Source organism: Tauraco erythrolophus, chromosome 30, assembly GCF_009769465.1.
Source record: "Tauraco erythrolophus isolate bTauEry1 chromosome 30, bTauEry1.pri, whole genome shotgun sequence".
NCBI lineage: Eukaryota > Metazoa > Chordata > Aves > Musophagiformes > Musophagidae > Tauraco > Tauraco erythrolophus.
This window is the reverse complement of record NC_141494.1, coordinates 1,023,128-1,043,468: the sequence shown is the minus strand read 5'-3', so window position 1 is coordinate 1,043,468 and position 20,341 is coordinate 1,023,128. Positions and strand designations below refer to the sequence as shown.

Below are 20,341 nucleotides of genomic sequence, written 5' to 3'. Positions count from 1 at the left end.
GCACCGCAGGCTGGGTGACACCAGCCTGCGCCGGTGGCCAGACGAGTCTGCGCGGAGGCGGACCCAGCTCTATGCCACTGGAATGTCCTGGGGCTGTGGGGGTCCCTGGGGGCTTCCCAGGGTGCCTGGCCAGCTCAGAGGGCCACGCAGCACGGGCGCTTCTCCGTCTGCGCCGCGCTCTCCGGGCTCTCGCTGGTAAGCGACACCGTGTTGCTTTGGCTGCTCCTCTGCTTCTGCATCTGCACTTTGTGGAAGATCTCTGCAAAACAAGAGGTGCCAGGGGGGGCTGCGTGTCAGCCAAGGGCCCCCCGGGGAAGCAGGGACAGCTTCGAGCCCGCAGCCCCAGTTCTCGCCCTCTGGCCCACCGCTTGGCACGCCAGTGGCTCTCCTTCCCCTTTATGCAGCGGAGGGGACCAGTTGAGGGGTGACAAGGGAGCAGCTCCCTCCAGTTGCATCCCTGTGGTGTCCGGGGAACACCCTGTGCTTAGGCAATTTCCTCTTGCCCAACCTGGGATTAGTGCTTCACTCTGCTGGGACTGGCAGCTCGCTGGGCCAGGCTAGCTCGGCACGGCATGGCATGGCACGGCATGGCACGGCACACCTCGCTGCGCTCCTGCTCTGATGCCACTGGCTGCCATTCCTGGAGAGGTGCTCCTGGCCGAGCATCACCCCTCTCCATCTCCGTGCCCCCAGGTCCCCACGGCTGGTTCAGCAGGATGCTGGGGATGTTGAGTCAGGAGCCCCGGACAACAGGAAGGGGCACCAGGGATTACAGGAGGAAGAAGGAGCCCCCAGGGCTTCGGGGATGCCCAGGGGCAGTGAGAACAAAGCCATGGGGTGCGGAGAGCGAAACGCCCAGCACGAAAGGCCGGAAACCAAACCAGCCAGAAAGACGACACCGAAACCAGCCCCAAAGAGCTCACGTGGAGCAGGGCAGAGCTGCACATCCTCTGCCCAGCCCTGCCTCCTTGGTAGGGGACCTCGCAACGCCCCGGTCCCTGAGACCCCACTGCACCGCGGTGCCGGGGCATGTACCCTTCAGGATGGTCTCGAACGCCTGCTCGACGTTGGTGGAGTCCAGCGCCGAGGTCTCGACAAACAGCAGCCCGTTGTTGTCTGCAACGAGAGGAGCCCCCCGAGACGATGCCAGACCCCGGCGAGGGCACAGCTCCATTTCTGAGCCCCTTTAGAGACGTTTGGGTGCCCGCCTTGGTGCGGGTCCCTGATATCAGAGAGGTTCCCAAGCCCCCAGCCCCGTGGCAGGGTGCCAGTACCTGCAAACATTTTGGCCTCCTCCGTGGGCACCTCCCGAGCCTGTGCGAGGTCGGTCTTGTTCCCCACCAGCATGACGACGATGTTGGCCTCGGCGTGGTCGTACAGCTCCTTCAGCCAGCGGTCCACCACGTCGTACGTCTGGTGTTTGGTGATGTCAAACACGACCAGGGCACCCACGGCCCCCCTGTAATACCTACGGGAGAACCCCACCATCACCCCACGCTCTGGACACCTCCCACAGCATCCTCGCCCATGGGGCTCAACTATGAGGGCATCACCGCCCAGGTACCAGGGGAAGCCTTGATTTCGGGCATCCCATCCTTACGCAGAGGTGATGGCACGGTACCGCTCCAGCCCGGCCGTGTCCCAGATCTGAGCCTTGACCACGGCGTCTCCCACCTGGATGGTGCGGGTGGAGAACTCCACGCCGATGGTGGTGCGGCTGTCGTGGTTGAACTCGTTCCGGGTGAAGCGGGAGAGCAGGTTGGTTTTGCCCACCCCAGACTCCCCGATGAGGACGACTGCGGAAGGAAGGGAGAAAACCCACCGGGGCCGTCGAGGGCTGCTCCAAGAGACTTCACAGCAACTCAAATAACCCTTTCCGACCTGAGCCGGACCACCCAGCAGCTCCTTGCCTTGGCAGCGTGGCAGCTGGACTGCCCCAGCTGCCAGCACAGGGTGCCCGGGCATCCCTCATTGCCTGATGACCCCGGAGCTGGGCACAGAGGCCGGGCAGGCACGTGGGTATAACACCTGGCACGGTCACTCCTTCAGCAAACGGGGGTCCTGTCCCTGCGTCACGAGCTCTCAGCCCCTCGAGTGTGGCTGAGCCACCTCAGCTGAGCCCACCCGTGCCCCCCGTCCGCTGGTGTGGCCCCAGTGCTGTTCGGGGGGGTCATGGCTACCAGGCTCTGGGCAGCAGGAGCAGGGTGAGGATGCTGGCAAGCCCCAGGTCACCCCGCTGTGGTGGGCACACCAGAGCCTGCCCATCTCTGCTTGCCCAAGGGGAGCACCGAGGTCCAGCGGGGTCCAGCTGGGACCACCCGGCAGACACACAGGACGCCGGGGCCCTGTGCCCAGGGAGCTCCAGCTGGAGGGGCATGAGGCTCTGCTCCGATTTCTCCAGCCCAGGTTTGACCCCCATGTCCTCTGCGTGTGCCACCACCCAGGTCACCGCAGCAGAATGACTTTTAAACGCCTGCCGCTCTCGGGGCTTAATGGGCTCGCACAGCGTTTATGTCTGGCATGATCAGCCTCGTGCCATCTCAGTGCCCACCACGAGCACCAATTCGCCCGGCGTCCCAAACTTGCAGCATTGGGGTGGGCACAGGTCTCCCCGTGCCTCCATGGACCCTGGCACCGCTCACCAGCCCCGACCTTGCTGCCATCAGCCGGTGCCGGTGCCCACTCCCCAATCCCGACCCTTCACAGCTCCCAGCGCCCATCAGAGCAGTCGGGACAGCCACCAACGTCCCAGTTTGGGACAATCAACAACATCCCAGTCCGGAACACAGCAGCCCGGGGGGAAGGCACCCCAACTCCCTCCCCGCAGCCCCCGGCCTCCCGCTCCCTCCCTTTTGGGGAGGGGGGTCCGCACGGGGCCCAAGGACTCACCCTTGAAGACGAAGTTATAGTCTTCCTCGGCGCTGCCCATGTCGCCCCGGTTGTCGCCGCCGCTCGGTTTCCTTCTTCCCGCTGCAGCGCCCGGCGCGGGGCGGGCGGGCCCGGGAGGCGCCGAGCGAAGGGCCGGAGCGGCCGAAGTTTCCTCCGCGGGAGCGAGCGGGGCCCGGGGCGGGGGGGGCGGCGGCGGCGGCGCGACCGGTTGAGTCAAGGGGTGGGACCGGCTGTCGCCGCGCAGGTCGGGCAGGTGCGGTCACCGCCGGCACCAGCACGGGGCGGCCGGAGGAGGAGCCGGGGCCCGATCCCGGCTGGCAGCGCGGGCAGCGGCAGGGGGTAGGGGGTAGGGGCAGGGGGCAGGGTGAAGGGAGCAGTGGGCAGGGTGAAGGGGGCAGTGGGCAAGGGGCATGGGGCAGCGGGCAGGGGCACGAGCAGGGGGCAGCGGGCAGGGACCAGGGGCAGAGGGCTGGGGCAGCGGCTAGGGGCAGGGGCAGCGGGTAGGGGGTAGGGGCAGGGGCAGGGGGAAGGGGGCAGTGGGCAAGGGGCAGGGGGCAGGGGGCAGGGCCTGGGGGCAGCGGGCAGAGGGAAAGGGGCAGAGGGCTGGGGCAGCGGCTAGGGGCAGGGGGCAGGGGGCAGGCGCAGGAGGAAGGAAGCAGGGGGCAGAGGCAGGGGCAGTGGGTGGGGGCAGGGGCGGCGGGCAGCGGCTAGGGGCACGGGCAGCGGGTAGGGGCTAGGGGCAGGGGGAAGGGGGCAGTGGGCAAGGGCAGAGAGAGGGGCATAGGGTAGAGGCAGGGGGCAGCGGGCAGGGGCAACGGGGCAGGAGCAGGAGCAGTGGGCAGGGACAGGGGCAGCAGGCAGGGGCAGAGGGCAGGTGCAAGGGCAGGGGCAGGGACTGGGGAAGGAGGAAGGGAGCACGGGCCAGAGGCAGGGGCAGTGGGCTGGGGCAAGGGGCAGGGGGTAGGGGCAGTGGACAGCGGTGCCAGAAGCAGAGCCCCCAGCTCAGCCCAGCTTCCAACCGTGTGTGAATGCATTTCCTCGCCTCTGCTGCCATCGTGTGAAAGCCGCGGAAACTGGGCAACGGAGGGAGCCCCTGCCACCCCCACCCCGCTACCCCAGGGCACTCAGACACGTACCCACTCTCCCTCGACACAAGCCCCTCGCAGCCCCTGCCCTCTTTTCCCACAGGGCGACAGCCCATCGCAGAGCTGGGCAGGCCCAAACCACTGCCCAGGGCACTCCTGGACCCCCCCAAACGCCCCCAGCTCCTCCTTTTATTCACAAGAGACACAAAAAGACACAAGCATCAGAAACACTTTTATTCCCCCCCCCCCTCGTTTTTTTGCTCCCCTCCACCTTATTTTTAAAGGCCACACCAAAGCAGGACGATGCTCCGGGATGCCCACAGGGCTCCTCACCCCTCACCCACACCGGTGAGGGCATCGAGGCAAACAGCCTTTGCACGGTGGCACCTCCGAGCCGTTCCGGTGTCACGGTCAGGATGCAGCCACCTGCGTGAGTGGCTCCTCCAGGTACTGGACCAGCGCCTGCGCCTGCGAGCGGAGAGTGGCATCAGCGGAGAGCGGCACGAGCAGCGCCCAGGTGCATGCCGCCTGGGTGCTGATTTTATCTAAATATTTCATTTTAGAGCCTTAAAAAGGTGTGGTGCAGCGTCTGGGCTGGCACGGAGGACAGAGGAGCCTCTGCAAGGAGGACAGAGGCATCCCAGGCATGCCAGCTTCCTCCACCACTCCCATCCTCATCCTCCTCAACAGCTCTGGCCCACCCCACAGCAGGGACGTATCCCTGCGGCCCCCCCAGCCCTTCCCCCACGAGCATTACCTTGGCTTTCAGCATCCCAAATCCAACCGTCTCCTTCGCGTACATGCAGAGCAGTAGGTTTGCCACCCGTGTGATGGCCACTCGCCCCTCCTGCCCAGGGAGAAACAGCACCCATTGCACCCCCAGCTTGGCAGGGACCCTCGGCAGGGTCCCAGGGGATGCCCAGGGCCACGGCAGTGCCCAGGTCCCCTGGGAGGCGAGGGCAGCCCCCAGCCCCACGTACCATGCAGTCCATGAGGATGAATTTGAGGTTGTCCTCGTTGAACGCCTGGTGCCCGTTCTTGTCATAGGCCACCCAGATGTTGCTGGCGATGGCTGCCGTGACTCTGGCATCAGTGTCCCCGTAGCCTGAGTAGGCAAGTAAGGAGCCCTCGTTGTTCAGGAGCCTGGAGGCAAGATAGGGGGGTGAACTGGTGCCTCTAAAGCCAGTGGGGCACCAGATCCCACTGCAGTGATGGCCAGAGCAAACCACCGCCAGCCCAGTCCCCTGCCCAGCACTGCTCCCAGGACACACCAGGTTTGCAGGGGATTTGGGCAGAGGGATTTGGGCAGAGGGTGGGGGGCTACAAAGCCAGGAAGCTCTGAGGTGCCCCAAGCAGGACAGCATGGATCTGCGGTGGCTGTGCCTGTTGCAGCACCGGGACCTGCCTGCTGGAGATCGGGCACGAGCCTGGTGGGCAAGCACCATGCACCGTGCATGGTCTCAGCACTGTGCACCACGCATGGCACTGGCACTGTGCACAGCCCCAGCACTGTGCACCATGTACTGTGCATGGCACTGGCACTGTGCACAGCCCTGGCACTGTGCACAGCCCCAGCATGTACTGTGCATGGCACTGGCACTGTGCACAGCCCTGGCACTGTGCACAGCCCCAGCATGTATTGTGCATGGCACTGGCACTGTGCACAGCCCCCGCACTGCGCACCATGTACTGTGCATGGCACTGGCACTGTGCACAGCCCCGGCACCATGCACCATGTGCTGTGCATGGCACTGGCACTGTGCACGGCACTGGCACTGTGCACCATGTACTGTGCATGGCCCTGGCACTGTGCACAGCCCTGGCACCATGCACCATGTGCTGTGCATGGCACTGGCACTGTGCACAGCACTGGCACTGTGCACCATGTACTGTGCATGGCCCTGGCACTGTGCACAGCCCCAGCACTGCGCAGCATGTACTGTGCATGGCACTGGCACTGTGCACGGCACTGGCACTGTGCACAGCCCCAGCACTGTGCACCATGCACTGTGCATGGCACTGGCACTGTGCACCATGTACTGTGCATGGCACTGGCACTGTGCACAGCCCTGGCACTGTGCACAGCCCCAGCATGTACTGTGCATGGCACTGGCACTGTGCACAGCCCTGGCACTGTGCACAGCCCCAGCATGTATTGTGCATGGCACTGGCACTGTGCACAGCCCCGGCACCATGCACCATGTGCTGTGCATGGCACTGGCACTGTGCACGGCACTGGCACTGTGCACCATGTACTGTGCATGGCCCTGGCACTGTGCACCATGTACTGTGCATGGCCCTGGCACTGTGCACCATGCACTGTGCATGGCACTGGCACTGTGCACAGCCCCAGCACTGCGCACCATGTACTGTGCATGGCACTGGCACTGTGCACAGCCCCGGCACCATGCACCATGTGCTGTGCATGGCACTGGCACTGTGCACAGCACTGGCACTGTGCACCATGTACTGTGCATGGCCCTGGCACTGTGCACGGCACTGGCACTGTGCACAGCCCCAGCACTGTGCACCATGCACTGTGCATGGCACTGGCACTGTGCACCATGTACTGTGCATGGCACTGGCACTGTGCATGGCCCTGGCACTGTGCACCATGTACTGTGCATGGCCCTGGCACTGTGCACCATGTACTGTGCATGGCACTGGCACTGTGCATGGCCCTGGCACTGTGCACCATGTGCTGTGCACGGCCCTGGCACTGTGCACGGCCCCGGCACCGCGCACACTGCACGGCCCTGGCACCGAGCGCAATCCTGGCACCGCGCACAGCCCAGCACCGCGCTCGCCCCTCGCAGACCCCTCGCCCCCCCCCCCCCACCGGGGAGGCATTTCCAGGGCAGGGGGAGGGCAGGACGGTGCCAAGCGGCCCCGCGGCCCCCGCCCCCGGCCCGCCGCCCCCTACTCACAGGGTGCTCTGGACCCCGCCGGTGTTGGCCTGGCTCAGCACCTGCGTCAGCGCTTTGGGGCGCAGCATGGCGGCCCGGGCATGCGATGGCGGCGAAGGCGGAGCGGGCGGCTCCGTCAGCGAGGCCGTGCTCTGCCCGGGGCACGTCGGGACTCGTAGTCCCGGGCACGACGGCACCGGGCACGGCGGCCCCGGGAGGGGCCGCCGTGCCCGGAGCCGCCGTGCCCGGGACCACCACCGCAGCACCCAGCGCGGGGTGTGCCCGGGGTTTGCCCACCCGAGGGGTGCCCGACGGGGGGGGGGGGGGGGGGAGCAGCGGGCACCCCCGAATTGCACCGGCGGACACCCCGGGTCGTGGCGGCTCCCGGGGCCGGGGGGTCCCGGCAAAAAGGCCCCGGCGTGGCAGCGGGGGGCGCGGGTCCCGCGAGGAGCCCAGATGGGAAGGGGGGGGGGGGGGTGTCCTGTTGGGGTGCCCCGGAAAAACGGAGCGGTTGGAGCAGATTTAGCAAAGGGAGGGGGGTGCACGGTGGAGTTTTGGGGGGGGGTGCAGGAGGGACCCAGCTAATGGGGGGTGCAGGATGAATCCAATTAATGGGGGGGTGCAGGAGGGACCCAGCTAATGGGGGGTGCAGGATGGATCCAATTAATAGGGGGGTGCAGGAGGGACCCAGCTAATGGGGGGTGCAGGAGGGACCCGGCTAATGAGGGGGTGCAGGAGGGATCTGGCTAATGAGGGGGTGCAGGAGGGACCCAGCTAATGAGGGGGTGCAGGATGGATCCAATTAATGAGGGGGTGCAGGATGGATCCAATTAATGGGGGGGTGCAGGAGGGACCCAGCTAATGGGGGGTGCAGGATGGATCCAATTAATGAGGGGGTGCAGGATGGATCCAATTAATGGGGGGGTGCAGGAGGGACCCAGCTAATGGGGGGTGCAGGATGGATCCAATTAATGGGGGGGCGCAGGAGGGACCCAGCTAATGGGGGGGTGCAGGAGGGATGCGGGTAACGAGGAGGTGCAGAACGGACCCAGCTAATGAGGGGGTGCAGAACGGACCCGGCTAATGGGGGGGTGCAGAACGGACCCGGCTAACGAGGGGCTCCTGTAGGCGCCTCACGGGAGGGCAGACCCCCCCGCGCTTCGCCGCTCCCCGCCGCCCCCCCCCCCCCGCCCGTTCGCTCCCCGCCGGGCCGCCAGGGGGCGCTAGCGCCGGCGCGGGGGGCGGGGGGGGGGACGCCGGGGCGCCGCTCTGTCGCGCGGCGGCGCGCGCCGCCTTTCTCTGGCGGCGGCCCGGGCGGGCGGTGAAGATGGCGGAGCCGAGCGGCGGCGGCGGCGGGCCCGGCCCCGGCGGGGAGGGCGAGGCGGGGCTGGGCGGCCCCGGTGGGGCTCTCATCCGCGTCACGGTGAAGACCCCCAAGGACAAGGAGGAGATCGTCATCGCGGACGGCGCCTCCGTGCGCGAGGTGGGGGCGGGGGCGGGCCTGGGGGGTGCGGAGGGGTGAGGGGGGGGCCCGGCCTAGGGGTGAGGGGCTGAGGGGGCCGGTTTGGGCGGGGTGACGGGCTGGGCGGCGGAGTGCGAGGGCTTCGTGGGGAGGGACATGGCTCTGGGCAGGGGGGGAGGACTTTGGAGGGGGTGTGAGGGAGGCGGGGCCCTGAGGAGTGCGGGAAGGTGGGTTTGGGTTGCGGGGGGGGGCAGAGGGACTCGGAGGGCTTTTGGAGCCCTGGCTCCAGGTTGGGGGGAGTCGGAGAGGCTGGGGGGCACCCCTGGCCTTTGGGGCCTGGTGGCAGCGAGGAGACCTGGGTGAGGGCAGGTGCTCCAGGGAAGCTCGGGGGGGTCTTTGAGTGGGGAGCTGACGGAATAGGGGCAGTTCTGGGGTGGGGGGAGATGGTCCTGGGGGTGATCGGGGGGGGGGGGGAGGTTCGTGGCTGTCGAAAACAGGACGGTTTGTGGGATGTGGGAGGGGTGTGCGTGAGGAAGAGTGGCTTTGTGGGGAGCGGTCGTGAGGAAAGCTTTGGGGTGGGTGGTGGCTGTGGGGAGAGGGGTGGGAAAGATTGGGGTGGGGGTCTGGGTGCTCGGCACAGGGGCTGGGCTGTGCGAGGACGGGCAGGGAAGGTGTTCCTGGAGTGGTTGGTGTGGGGACAATGGGCTTTGGGGGCTGAGCTGGACGAGTGCGTGTGGGGCTGCCTGGAGGGAGGCAGCGGGATGTCGTGCGGTGAGTCTGGACGTTGGGGGCCAAGAGGAGAGGGGCTGGGCAAGTCTCTGGGGCAGAGGAAGGCGAACATCAGCCCACGTGTGGGCTGGAGGGGTCCGCTCCTGCGAGGGAGCCGCGTGGGGCGAATGGGAAGGGGCTGGAATTGGCAAGGACTGGCACAAGCACTGCCGAAGTGGCTGTGCCCACTGGGGCAGGGTGTTACCGGCACGACTCTTGGCTGGCTGCACACCGTGCTGTGCAGCGCAGGGCACGAGGCTGTGGCGTGAAGGACCTGGCGGAGATCTCGGGGGGAGCAGAGCCAGGGGGTAGGCAGGGGCTGCGGGACGTGCAGCCTTCCTGGCCAGCTCCTGAGAGCCCGGTGGTGTAAACGGGATGTTATGTGATGGCTTTGTGCAGAAAGGAGCACGGAGCTTTGCAGCCAGGACAACGTGGGGCTCAGGGCCACCTTCTCCCAGGTGGTTTTGAGGGTTCTGGTGCGAAGGCTGCGAGCTCCTCTGGGACAGGTGTGTGCTTCTTTTTTCCTCCTGGCCTTTCCCTCTGGATTTCCTATAGTTTGTGGCTTCCAAATGCTTTTTTTCCTCACAGATCAGCTTGGGAATGCCCCATCTGGGCTGGCAGTGAGGATCTCTTTGGCAGGTGTTAATCCCACCCCATCACACACTAAGGAAGAGGTGGCAGTGCTGCGTGGTGCGGCGTTCTCGTAGGGAATTCAGCTGCAGAAATAGGAATTGGAGAAGACCTAGTTTGTTTCCATTGGCTGATAAAGGATTGTTCCCTTTTCCGTAGAGTTCTGTCCTGTATTAAATCAGAGTTGGGCTTTCCTTAGGAAAAAAAATCAGATGAGCAGAGGCAAAAAAAAGGTTCAGTCATTCAGAGGATAAATGGTGTATTTGGATTAGACCTAAGAGAGACACTTGATCTTGCTTTGGAAGCCTTCAGCTCTTCCTGAGGTAATTGCTCTGTTCTTTCGGAAATTTACTCCACATTTTGGAAGTGTAGAGCTTGTCTTTTATTTTTTTTTTTTTTCCCCGTAATGTCTTGGCCATCCTCAGCAACTAGTGACTGAACTGGTACCTGCCCGGGCTCTTTCTGGGTGAGGTGCTGGAGGTCTGTCAGTTCCTTATCCTGGTTTTATAGTGGATATGATACCTGGAGTATCAACTTTAAACTTCTGGTCTCCATCCTTTGCCTGAAAAAGGCTTTGTTTGTTTTTCAGTTCAAAGAAGAGATTTCCAGACGGTTTAAAGCCAAACAGGATCAGCTGGTTCTGATCTTTGCTGGGAAGATCCTCAAGGATGGAGACACGTTGAATCAACATGGGATCAAAGATGGGCTGACTGTGCACTTGGTCATTAAAACGCCACAGAAGTAAGGAACTGTTCCGTCTCGGGGGGCTGAGGGTGAGTGGATGGTGGGAATAAACGATGGTGGAGCGTTTCTGCCCCGTCGGTGATGGAAGCAGAGGACCTGTGCGAGGCCGGAGTGCCGGCTTTGGGATGTGTGCGAGTCTGGCAGTGGTGATCCGGCAGGAGAACTCTCCCAGGCTCTCTCCCTGCCACAGCTTTGCCATGCAGTGGTGGGGTTATCACTCAGCTTGTCTTTTCTCTAGGTTACACAGCTGTGTAAGTTTGTGACACGTACCCAACGGGGTCGACTCTTCTTTAACACAACTTGTCTATTTTGTGCTTTGTGTGTTTTGAGTTCTGAAAGAACCCGTTGGAACTTGATACTAGTTCTAACAAAGATAAGTCACTGGTAACAGAAACTACTGTTAGTAGTTAATAGTACTTAATGTTGTGTGGGCAGCAGGTTGAGGGAGGGGATTCTGCCCCTCTGCTCTGCTCCTTGAGACCCCCCTGCAGTGCTGCCTTCAGCTCTGGGGGCCCCAACAGCAGAAGGACATGGAGCTGTTGGAGCAGGGCCAGAGGAGGCCACGGAGATGATGCAAGGGCTGGAGCACCTCTGCTCTGGAGACAGGCTGGGAGAGTTGGGGCTGTTCAGCCTGGAGAAGAGAAGGCTCCGGGGAGACCTTCCAGCACCTTCCAGTACCTAAAGGGGCTCCAGGAAAGCTGGAGAGGGGCTTTGGACACGGGTGTGGAGTGATGGGACACGGGGCAATGGCTTTAAACTGAAAGAGGGGAGATTTCGATGGGATCTAAGGAAGAAATTCTTCCCTCTGAGGGTGGTGAGGCACTGGCACAGGTTGCCCAGAGAAGCTGTGGCTGCCCCATCCCTGGAAGTGTTCAAGGCCAGGTTGGATGAGGCTTTGGGCAACCTGGTGTAGTGGCGGGTGTCCCTGCCCATGGCAGGGGGGTTGGAACTGGATGGTCTGTGATTCCATGATTCTGTGATTCTTGGGCTCCCTGCTGCAGTCCAGTCGAGCTCCCGGTGAGCTGACAGGGCTGTGTCTCTTTGTGCAGTTCTGCTGTCCCCTGGGAGAGCTGGCTTAGTAAAGATTAGTGCTTTTTTTTTTTTTTTTTTTTCTTTTTTCCCCCCTCTTTTTTACAACGACAAGCACATGTATTGTCAGCTTCTGCAGGAGGCCTTTCTGGATCCCGCATCTCCAGGTAGCCTGATGCTGTTTACTTCTGTCTCCGCAGCCAACTGTGGTTCTTATTTACCCTTTGAAATGGTTCACGAGAGAGCTGTCCTGGGTTGCTATTTTTTTTTTTCTCCCCACTACTAGTCGCAGAGAAGTGCTTACTGCAGGCATTACAGCCTCTTCCTGTGCTGAGAGAAACCAAGTGACCTTTCTCCAGCTTCCTCCTTCCTTTTTCGTTCAGCTTCCTATTTACTTTGTTTCCCCACTCTCTGCCTGCCTCTTGGTGGCTGCTGGTTTTCAGCAGCAGTCAGGTGAGTCTGGAAAGTGGACAGGGACCTTGAGGTTTGTTTTTTTTCAAGTCCTAGAATAAGAGTGGAAAAGGAAGGGGAGTCAGAGAAAGGAATGGTTTGGAAAAAACCCTTGGTTTGGGGGGGAAAAAAAAAAATCAGGAAATCATTGTTCCTATTTACTTGTCAGTGGCATAATGGCATTTCTTATTTGAGGTGAATAAAGTGAATTTTGTGGAATAATTTCACAGCTCTTCACCTTGTGCCTTGGTTTCCCTACCTGCAGAGCAATGCTGATACTTATTTTTGCCCCCAGGGGCAGCGATAGGAATATTCAGTGTATGGGAGGACTTGCAGAAAAGCATATTCTTGTTTGCCCCATGCACTAGCCCTGCTGTAACCTCCTGTGGTTTCTGTGGGAGCAGCAGGAGGATTTTCCTGTTTGGAGCAAACTCATTGCTCAAGGATATAGCCGAGGTAAATAGCTGAGTGTGATTCAAGGAAGAGTTAGATACAACTTGGGGTAAGACCAGTCCAGCCACTTCGTGTGGGCCAGGATGAGTGTCAGGGGCTGTTGTGCATCAGGATGGGAGGCAGATTCCAGCAGCTGGGAGCACAGCTGTGCAGGCAGGCATGGAAGCAGCCAGAGCTGGCTGCTGGGGGGGCGACAGGCGCAAAGGGAGGCTCGGTCCCCATCCCGTGTCCCCTCTCCGGTCCTGAACCTCAGGAGTTTAATGCCTGCTTTTGTTTCTTTGCAGGGTTCAAGATTCAACGTCTGCTGCTTCTGCCCCCACCGCTGCTTCTGCCCCCACCGCAACCCCTTCCTCTCCTGCCGCCTCCTCTCAGCCTTCCACATCCAGCAGCGCCGTTTCTGACGCGGGAAGCGGCAGCAGGCGGAGCAGTGGGTCAGGGACCATGGGAGGTGCTGGAGATGGAGGCCCCAATAGTGCTACGTCCATCCTGTGTAAGTGATGGCTGTGAGAAGGTCAAGGGCTTCTTGACCTCTGTAGTTGTCTCTGCTTGCTGCAGGCTTTGCATGAGTCGTTTTCCCTGGCATACCTCAGTTTTCCCGCTCACGATAATGCCGGAGCCCTTGGGGAAGCATGTGTAGGAGGTGTCCTCCCTCAGATCTGTAGGAATAATGGATACCCCTAGGTCGGTGTGGGTGCAGGTCAGCTGATGTGCTTGTCCTCTTTTTGCAGCTGCCGACAGTTACTGACTCACGCCTCTCTCCCCATGTGTTGTTCCCTCTCCAGCTGGTTTTGGTGGCATCACTGGGCTGGGCAACCTTGGGATGGGCTCTGCCAACTTCATGGAGCTCCAGCAGCAGATGCAGCGGCAGCTGATGTCCAACCCAGAGATGCTTTCTCAGATCATGGAGAATCCCTTGGTGCAGAACATGATGTCTAACCCTGACCTTATGAGACAGATGATCATGGCCAATCCCCAGATGCAGCAGCTCATGGAGCGAAATCCGGAGATAAGCCACATGCTGAATAACCCCGAGCTCATGAGGCAGGTGAGTCAACACGCCAGACCTGTTTGAAGCATCTTCAAGAGCATCTTTGTGGACCAGCTTCAGTGTCTGCTCTCCAAAGGGAGTGTGTGAGTGCCAGATCAGGGATTTGAGAGATCTCTTCCTTCCTTCTGTAAGCTCCCCGCAAACAGATGGTGGTCTTGAGCTGTGTGAGTACTGAGTACTCAACCCACGTACTTGCAGCTCTTATCTCCCTTTCAGGGCTATCAAATCCTTCAGTTATTGGGCAAAAGAGGATGCTGGGGTCATCCTAGCGTGCTGCATACAGGAATGGGAGCAAAAGCAGCCATGGAGAAGTGAAGCTCCTGCAAAAGCTTCTTTTTTCTCTCTCTTTCTCTTGATAGATGAAGTGCAGGCTACAGAGCTGCACAGTCAGTGTTTTACTACCTGTATCAGTGCGAGCACTAGTCCTAGGCCAGGATCCTAGAGGTCTCGATTTCCTGTATGGTCCCAGAGCAGAGGGCACCCATGCCCTGGAGGACTGGCTATCTGGAAGACCGAAGGTTTGTTGGAAGGGAAGCATAAGGGATGAGCGAGACCCTGAGTGTTAAATAGCCCTTGACAGGACTCTGCTCTTCCCCCAGGAAGACTTGTCAGGAGGTCTTTCTGGGTTGTTGCTGAGTAAGCCTAGTTTCCATCTGCTTTCCAGTTATCTTTCTTTCAACTGTGTTGGCCATACCTGAAATTCCAGAGCTGCAGGGCTAAATTGTGAATGATCCGTACTTAAGCGGCTCCTCAAGTCAGATCTGGATGTTCCTTGTGCAGGGGAGACCCATCAGGAGTGTGGAGAGGGTGAATTTCTTTGTTTTCTTGGAATGGGAAGGATCCAGTCTCTTCCACCTTCTTGGTTTTTGAATGCAGTCCATCTGCTTGGAGTGGGAACATACGGATGCTGAATGTTTGGATGTCCTGATGCTGCTTAGAAACAAAACACTCTCATCCAGCCGAATCGAGGTTGAGAAGGAAGAGAGCTGAGCAAGGATGGGAGGAGCCAGGATCCCTGGGCTCCCTTTGCTTGGATAAATGATCTCTCTGCTCTCTGGCTGTGAAACGGGTTTAATTAGACTCTTTCTCTGGGAGCTGAGATTTAACTCTTTCAGTGCTTGGCTGGTAGATCAGTAGAATGCCACTGGGCTGCTAACTGGTCTTTCGATCCGCTCCAGTCTGCCATGGTGCACATGGGCCTGAGCTTTCCCCATTTTCCTCCTTCTCCCAGACAATGGAGTTGGCTCGTAACCCTGCCATGATGCAGGAGATGATGCGGAACCAGGACCGTGCTTTGAGTAACCTCGAGAGCATTCCAGGAGGATACAACGCCCTGCGCCGGATGTACACGGACATCCAGGAGCCCATGTTCAGCGCAGCCAGGGAGCAGGTATGGGCTGCGCTCCTGTGAGTGGGGTGTCGTGTGCCGAGCATGGGGAAGGGGTCTTTCCCTGCCCCCCGTGCTAACTGGGCAGCCTTCCCAAGGCACGGCTGTGCATCCCCTCCACTCTAGATGGATGCAACCATGAACGTGGCGCAGTGCCTGGCATCTGCTTTTCCTCGCACGGTGTGGTGTGTCTGAGCAGAGACCTGCCCTCGCTCCTTCGCTCTGCAAGCGTGCTGGATGCCAGCCATCGCTGGTGCAAGGCCCCATCGCTTCGTTAGCGCTCAGCCCGGCTTGCTGCATTAGCTCGAGCCTGACGCTGTCGGATTGGAGCTGGCTGGGGTCCAGCTGGCTTGGAGCTCAGCAGGAGCGAGCGCAGGTCTGTCTGCAGAAGGCTGTGCAGACATACTCCAGGCTAACATTACCTACTGGTATGTCCGGGTGCTGGTTTTACATGGATGTTTGGGAGCCCAGTCTAGGGCTCTGGCCGCTTCTCGAGCCTGGTCTGTTTCTGAGCGAGGTGTGTTGGGAATTACCGATTTCTCAGGAGGCGATTTATGGCACGTGGTTAGCAAATTCTGGACCTGAGTGGATGTGGTCAGCTGTTCCCTGCCTCCAGCAGTGGTGGGGCTAGTCCGACGTTCTCTGCTGGAGCTGAGTGCAGCTATTTCTCTTTTCTTTTTCCCTAGTTTGGCAACAATCCTTTCTCTTCCTTGACGGGGAACTCTGATAGCTCAAGCTCTCAGCCTTTGCGGACGGAGAACAGAGAGCCGTTACCGAACCCTTGGAGCCCCACGCCCCCTGCTTCCCAGAGCCAGGCACCCAGCAGTGAAGGGAGCACTGGCTCAGCAACCACCAAAGCACACCGACTGTATCCAACCCCTTTGGGCTGAACGCTGCTGGCATTGGGGCTGGTACGTAAGCAAGAGAGGAACCAGAGGGTGCTACCGACCGAACAGGTCACCCAGACTTCCTTGGAGGGTGCTTCCCTCTGGCATTTGAGGGCCTGTCCGTGGCTGCTCTCCAGATGAAGGATTCTAGCCTAGTTGTGAGCACAAAGGGGTTATTTCTGGTGTGCCTGTGGGTGGGTTACTTTGGGAACTCCGATGTCCCTGCCACCCTGGAGAGCACGGGAGAGGGGCAAGCAAAGCACCACCGCGCCTGTCGGCAGCAGTATTCGCTGTTGGCCAGAGGATGAAGTAAAGGCGTTGCTGTTATGTCATGTTGTATTTCAGGCATTGCAGCTGTGCTCAGGCTTGTAAGGGGTTTTCCTTTGCCTTCTCTTCCCTTTCCCCATGCAGGCATGTTTAACAGCCCAGAGATGCAAGGACTCCTGCAGCAGATTTCCGAAAACCCTCAGCTGATGCAGAACATGATCTCCGCCCCTTACATGCGGAGCATGATGCAAACTCTTGCCCAAAACCCGGACTTTGCAGCACAGGTAAAAGTGTTGCAGTTGTCTTCTGTTGTCAGACAGGCCCTGAGCACAGTGCCTGCGAGACCAGTCTGCTTCTGTAGTTGGATTGGTTCCTCTTGCAGAAACTGGAGTGCTGAGTGAATACAGACAGTTTTCTTGCGTTTCTCCGTAGCTCGCAGGCAGTCACAGTACTGAACCCTGTGTCTCAGCAGAGCCCCTCACCAAAGAGGTGGCTTTCCAAGGGACATGGGAATGGCTCTCCTTTCTGCCTGTGGCCAAGTGGCCCCTGTTCAGCACTGCTGCCAGGAGCTGAGCTGTCCTGTTTCAGTCACCGTTAGCCAGGGGAACATGTTGAAAGCCCAGGGAGGGAGTCAGGGGCGTGACTGACTTGCTCTTCGTGGCTTAGTTACGTAGGGCTTAACAGCCAGTGGCAGCAGCCCTCTGACCCTACCTACGTGTGCTGTCTCTTGCTAGATCATGGTAAATGTCCCCCTCTTTGCTGGGAATCCACAGCTTCAAGAACAGCTCCGCCTTCAGCTCCCTGTCTTCCTGCAGCAGGTAAAGGCCCCTGTCTGGCCCTGTGCTGCTCTCAGCCTCTGGGCTCCAGAGCTTTTCCGTCCTCTGTAGGAAAGGGAGTATCTCAGCTGCTTGGTCAAGCGGACTAGGAAGCGTGTGGGCTGGGGTGGTTTGGGCTGTGAAAGAAAGGGGTTTGCACGGAGGAGCTTGTTTAGGCAAGGCAATCTAAATGAAGTCATCTAAATTACCCAGAGGTGGACTTCAAATTAGACTAGTTAAGCTCCACGAAACCCCCGTGTGGACAGTCTCTCGCTGTAACGAGTTTACAAAAGTTAAGAGGTAATTGTGCTAGAGCAACTGGTTCACTCAGGTAAATCAAATGAAATCACTTCAATTCCAAAGGCGTGTGCCCCCAGTTCTAATCTGATTCACTTAGTTCATTCAGGAAATTTGATCTAAACTCTGTGAGTGCCTCTGTAGATGAGCCCTGCGGTCTGGAGCCTCGGAGGAGGAGCCAGACTCACAGGTTTGCTCTGGCTGCGGGGCGAGAGGTGCAGCTCTCTGCTGGTTTTCAATTTAAAGCTGCTGGATCTCTCGCTGTTTGGTACCACTATGCCTTTGGCCTTTGTTCCCAGATGCAGAACCCAGACTCCCTCTCCATTCTCACCAACCCCCGCGCCATGCAGGCGCTCCTCCAGATCCAGCAGGGACTCCAGACGCTGCAAACGGAGGCCCCAGGACTAGTGCCAAGGTAACAAGCGCTTCGGAGTGGGTTTCTGCAGGCAGAGCTGGCATCCCTGGTACCAGCAGGCAGGCTAGCTGTTCGTCGAGGAGATCTGCTGAGGGCATTCTGTCGTGGGGACTTCTGCCTGTCTGTGCCTCTGTGAGCTCCAGCTAATTAGCACTTTTTGCTTGATCGTACTTCACGCGGGAAGTCCTTGACCCTTTCCTTTTGGAGAAAAGGTTTGGAAACCGCTTGGTCCCTCCCCCATCTTTTGTTTGCCGTATTCGGTATCAGCCGAACTCAAGAATTTTATCTCTGGAGAACAGTGTGAGATGCACAGCCACGAGGTTGGGTTGCTACGTTGGGGCAAACTGGTTTGCTGGCAGCCCTCAGGCCTTCTGCTCTCTGGCAGCGAGGGTCACGTTCAGTCTCTGCAGTTCCTTTCAGGCCCGCACCTCTGTTAGGATCACTTGCTCCCAGTGCCGTGTGTGACCAGGATACAAACGCAGCCGGTTTAATCTACAAAGTTGTCCTGTAGTATGGACCTCAGCGAGGGGCAGCCTGGCAGAGCCTGCTGGTTGCCATGCTGCCTGGCTCTCAGGGGGCACCCAGAAGTGCCAGCTCGCCTCTGAGTGCCCCCTGCCTTTCTCTGCAGCCTCGGCTCCTTCGGCATGCCTCGAATGCCCCCGTCCTCCACAGGAGGAAGCACAATCCCGGAGAACCCCGTTCCCTCCGCTTCGACGCCGGCCAGTGCCTCTCCAGCTGGGGGTGGTAACCCCCAACAGCAGCTCATGCAGCAGATGATCCAGCTGTTGGCCGGAGGAAACTCTCAAGTATGTAATGCCCAGCTGCATGCTGCATCTGGGGAGGGCATCTCCAGGGTGAGCCAGAGGTTGTCCTGATCCCACCCCACTCTAGGGATGTGGTGCCCAACCCGTCTCCCTTGGCTTTGGTGCTTTGTGCTGAGTTTGGTGTGTCAGGCTGGCTAATTCTTTGGAGTGTAGTCACCCTTTGCACAGGTTTGAAGCTAAGAAGTGTCAGGGATCTTCCTCCCAGTGCTGCTGTCACTGTAGGTACGGAACTGGGACTAACTGGGTGCGGTGTGGCTGCTGTGCCAAAGCTCGTGGCAGTGTGGGGCGGTGGGTAACGTCTCTAAATGAGCCTGGAGTGTTTTGATACACCTAAAGCTGAGCTCAGGGTCCCTGCTGGCCCTGCCCATGTTGGACGTTGATCTCTGCTCTCTGACTCTAAGGCCTTTGTCCTTTCCCTCTGCAGGCGCAGAGCCCTGAAGTGCGATTCCAACAGCAGCTGGAGCAGCTGAACGCCATGGGCTTCATCAACCGGGAGGCCAACCTCCAGGCACTGATTGCCACTGGTGGAGACATCAATGCAGCTATTGAGAGACTGCTGGGCTCCCAGCCTTCCTAAACTCCTGTCATGCTGCCCCGCAGGCGTCAGCACACGCATCCATACACATGGGGATCTTTCAGGAAAGCCCGCCGTCATTTTTCATATCTGACAGCTGTCCATGTATTTAAAACAAAAAGATACAGCTTAACCCCTGACCTTCCTACTAAGTTAAGATTTCATGTTGAAACGCTCTTTAACTGGCTTGTATGTGGATTCCAGTTCTCATCGTGGCCACAGAGACTTCAGATGTGTATTTTTTCCTAAATATGCCCTCTGTCTCAGACACTCTTCTCTCTCTCTCTCTCTCTCTCTCTCTCTAGATGGTAGAGGCGATACTTCTAGTTACTTACCTGAATGATTGTGTTTTGAGTAGCTTGATTTTAACTGTACATGATTCCCTCCTCTAGCCCTCCTTTCAGGCAAATATTTAAAACTCGAGCCGAGTTTGGGTTTTGATTATTTCTCCCAGCATCTTATTGGGAATGGATCAAAAGAAAAATTGAAATGACCTGGAAATTTCTGACGTTATTTGTCTTAATGTTCCATTGGATGAACTGAGCCTGTGTCCCTTGCACACAGGTGCCTCTGATCTCCTGGTAGGGGGTTAATGTGCATGAAAACTGCGTTTGAAGTACGGCCTCTTTACGCTCTTGAGACGGTGTAAAGGAGCCTGGATGACTTCAGAGATCAGGCTTGCTGTTCTGGAACTTGAGTTGAACGTGCCGTGCAGAAGAACGTGTTTGGAAGGTGTGTTTCTGCCCGAGGAATTTAGTTCTTGTGCGGTGCTGTCAGGGGTTTGTTGACTCTTGTGCTCAGTAGGCTCATTTCTGAAAGTGTGAAAACAAAAAAGGAAATTGAAAAATAAGGTTAACAATCTTTTTCGCTTCACTGGAAAATGTTGAAGTTCATGTTCTTCCCAGTTTAGATCCATCTTCCATTCCCCCCTCCCCCCATTTTGGTGTGTTTGAATGTTATGACTCTCCAAGAAGCTCCCCGAGGACCAGCAGGGTGATACTTTCCCAAGAGCCTCCATGGCTGTGTAATTTGCATACCATTTTTATCAAAGGAAAAATAAATGCGCACAACCATCTGTCTCCCTGCACTCCATGTATCTTCCTTGATTGCCACGCCGAAGCTGCCCGAGTTCCCCTCGTTGTGATTAACCTGTCTTGTCTCCCATCCTTACCTCTTGCAGACAGCGTGGGGTGCCATGCAGCTGCCCACCTGGCCGGGCATCCTTCCCTCGTGTGCCAGGAAGCCTTGCTGACACTTCGGAAATGATGCACGTCCAAAATCTTGCCCTAAACATGCCCGTTTTGGAGCTTCCTTTGAATTCGGGGTTCTCCAACATGTGCAGGACAAGCTAAAGGCTACTGGGTCATTCTGCTGTACTTGGCTGCCCTGATGGCACAGGATTTAAGAAGGC

General features: G+C 59.1%; 3 protein-coding genes across 4 annotated transcripts; 1 reads left to right on the top strand and 2 right to left on the bottom strand.

The window, feature by feature from the left end:
• Window positions 1-134: 134 nt before the first annotated feature.
• On the bottom strand, window positions 135-2,929 carry RAB25 (RAB25, member RAS oncogene family). Its single transcript, XM_086628244.1, has 5 exons — window positions 2,890-2,929; window positions 1,601-1,796; window positions 1,275-1,468; window positions 1,036-1,116; window positions 135-259 (listed from the first exon to the last, which is right to left on the bottom strand). Exons 1-5 carry the CDS (start codon window positions 2,927-2,929, stop codon window positions 135-137), a joined length of 636 nt encoding a protein of 211 aa, XP_086484370.1.
• A 1,264-nt stretch (window positions 2,930-4,193) lies between these two features.
• On the bottom strand, window positions 4,194-7,005 carry LAMTOR2 (late endosomal/lysosomal adaptor, MAPK and MTOR activator 2). Of its 2 annotated transcripts, XM_086628404.1 has the most exons (4): window positions 6,902-7,005; window positions 4,955-5,117; window positions 4,732-4,821; window positions 4,194-4,442 (listed from the first exon to the last, which is right to left on the bottom strand). In XM_086628404.1, exons 1-4 carry the CDS (start codon window positions 6,967-6,969, stop codon window positions 4,386-4,388), a joined length of 378 nt encoding a protein of 125 aa, XP_086484530.1. In that variant the 5' UTR covers window positions 6,970-7,005; the 3' UTR covers window positions 4,194-4,385. The 2 variants fall into 2 exon arrangements, with proteins under 2 accessions (XP_086484530.1, XP_086484531.1); XM_086628405.1 differs by lacking the exon at window positions 4,732-4,821.
• Window positions 7,006-8,207: 1,202 nt separating this feature from the next.
• On the top strand, window positions 8,208-20,009 carry UBQLN4 (ubiquilin 4). Its single transcript, XM_086628333.1, is given in 12 exon segments — window positions 8,208-8,363; window positions 10,330-10,481; window positions 12,701-12,906; window positions 13,199-13,461; window positions 14,696-14,854; window positions 15,538-15,700; window positions 15,703-15,762; window positions 16,150-16,289; window positions 16,740-16,823; window positions 17,417-17,532; window positions 18,161-18,338; window positions 18,781-20,009. Coding segments are annotated over 12 exon segments (1,830 nt in total). The 3' UTR covers window positions 18,934-20,009.
• Window positions 20,010-20,341: the final 332 nt, after the last annotated feature.

What these genes read in the sequence shown, in the direction of transcription:
- RAB25 (XM_086628244.1), bottom strand. Translation starts at nt 2,929, where the DNA reads ATGGGCAGCGCCGAGGAAGACTATAACTTCGTCTTCAAGG. An exon ending in TACCGTGCCATCACCTCTGC is followed by an intron (nt 1,469 to 1,600) that starts GTAAGGATGGGA and finishes GTTCTCCCGTAG; the next exon opens with GTATTACAGGGGGGCCGTGG. An exon ending in GTTCGAGACCATCCTGAAGG is followed by an intron (nt 260 to 1,035) that starts GTACATGCCCCG and finishes CTTGTTTTGCAG; the next exon opens with AGATCTTCCACAAAGTGCAG.
- LAMTOR2 (XM_086628404.1), bottom strand. Translation starts at nt 6,969, where the DNA reads ATGCTGCGCCCCAAAGCGCTGACGCAGGTGCTGAGCCAGGCCAACACC. An exon ending in GGCGGGGTCCAGAGCACCCT is followed by an intron (nt 5,118 to 6,901) that starts GTGAGTAGGGGG and finishes TCTTGCCTCCAG; the next exon opens with GCTCCTGAACAACGAGGGCT. An exon ending in TTGGGATGCTGAAAGCCAAG is followed by an intron (nt 4,443 to 4,731) that starts GTAATGCTCGTG and finishes CTCCGCTCGCAG; the next exon opens with GCGCAGGCGCTGGTCCAGTA.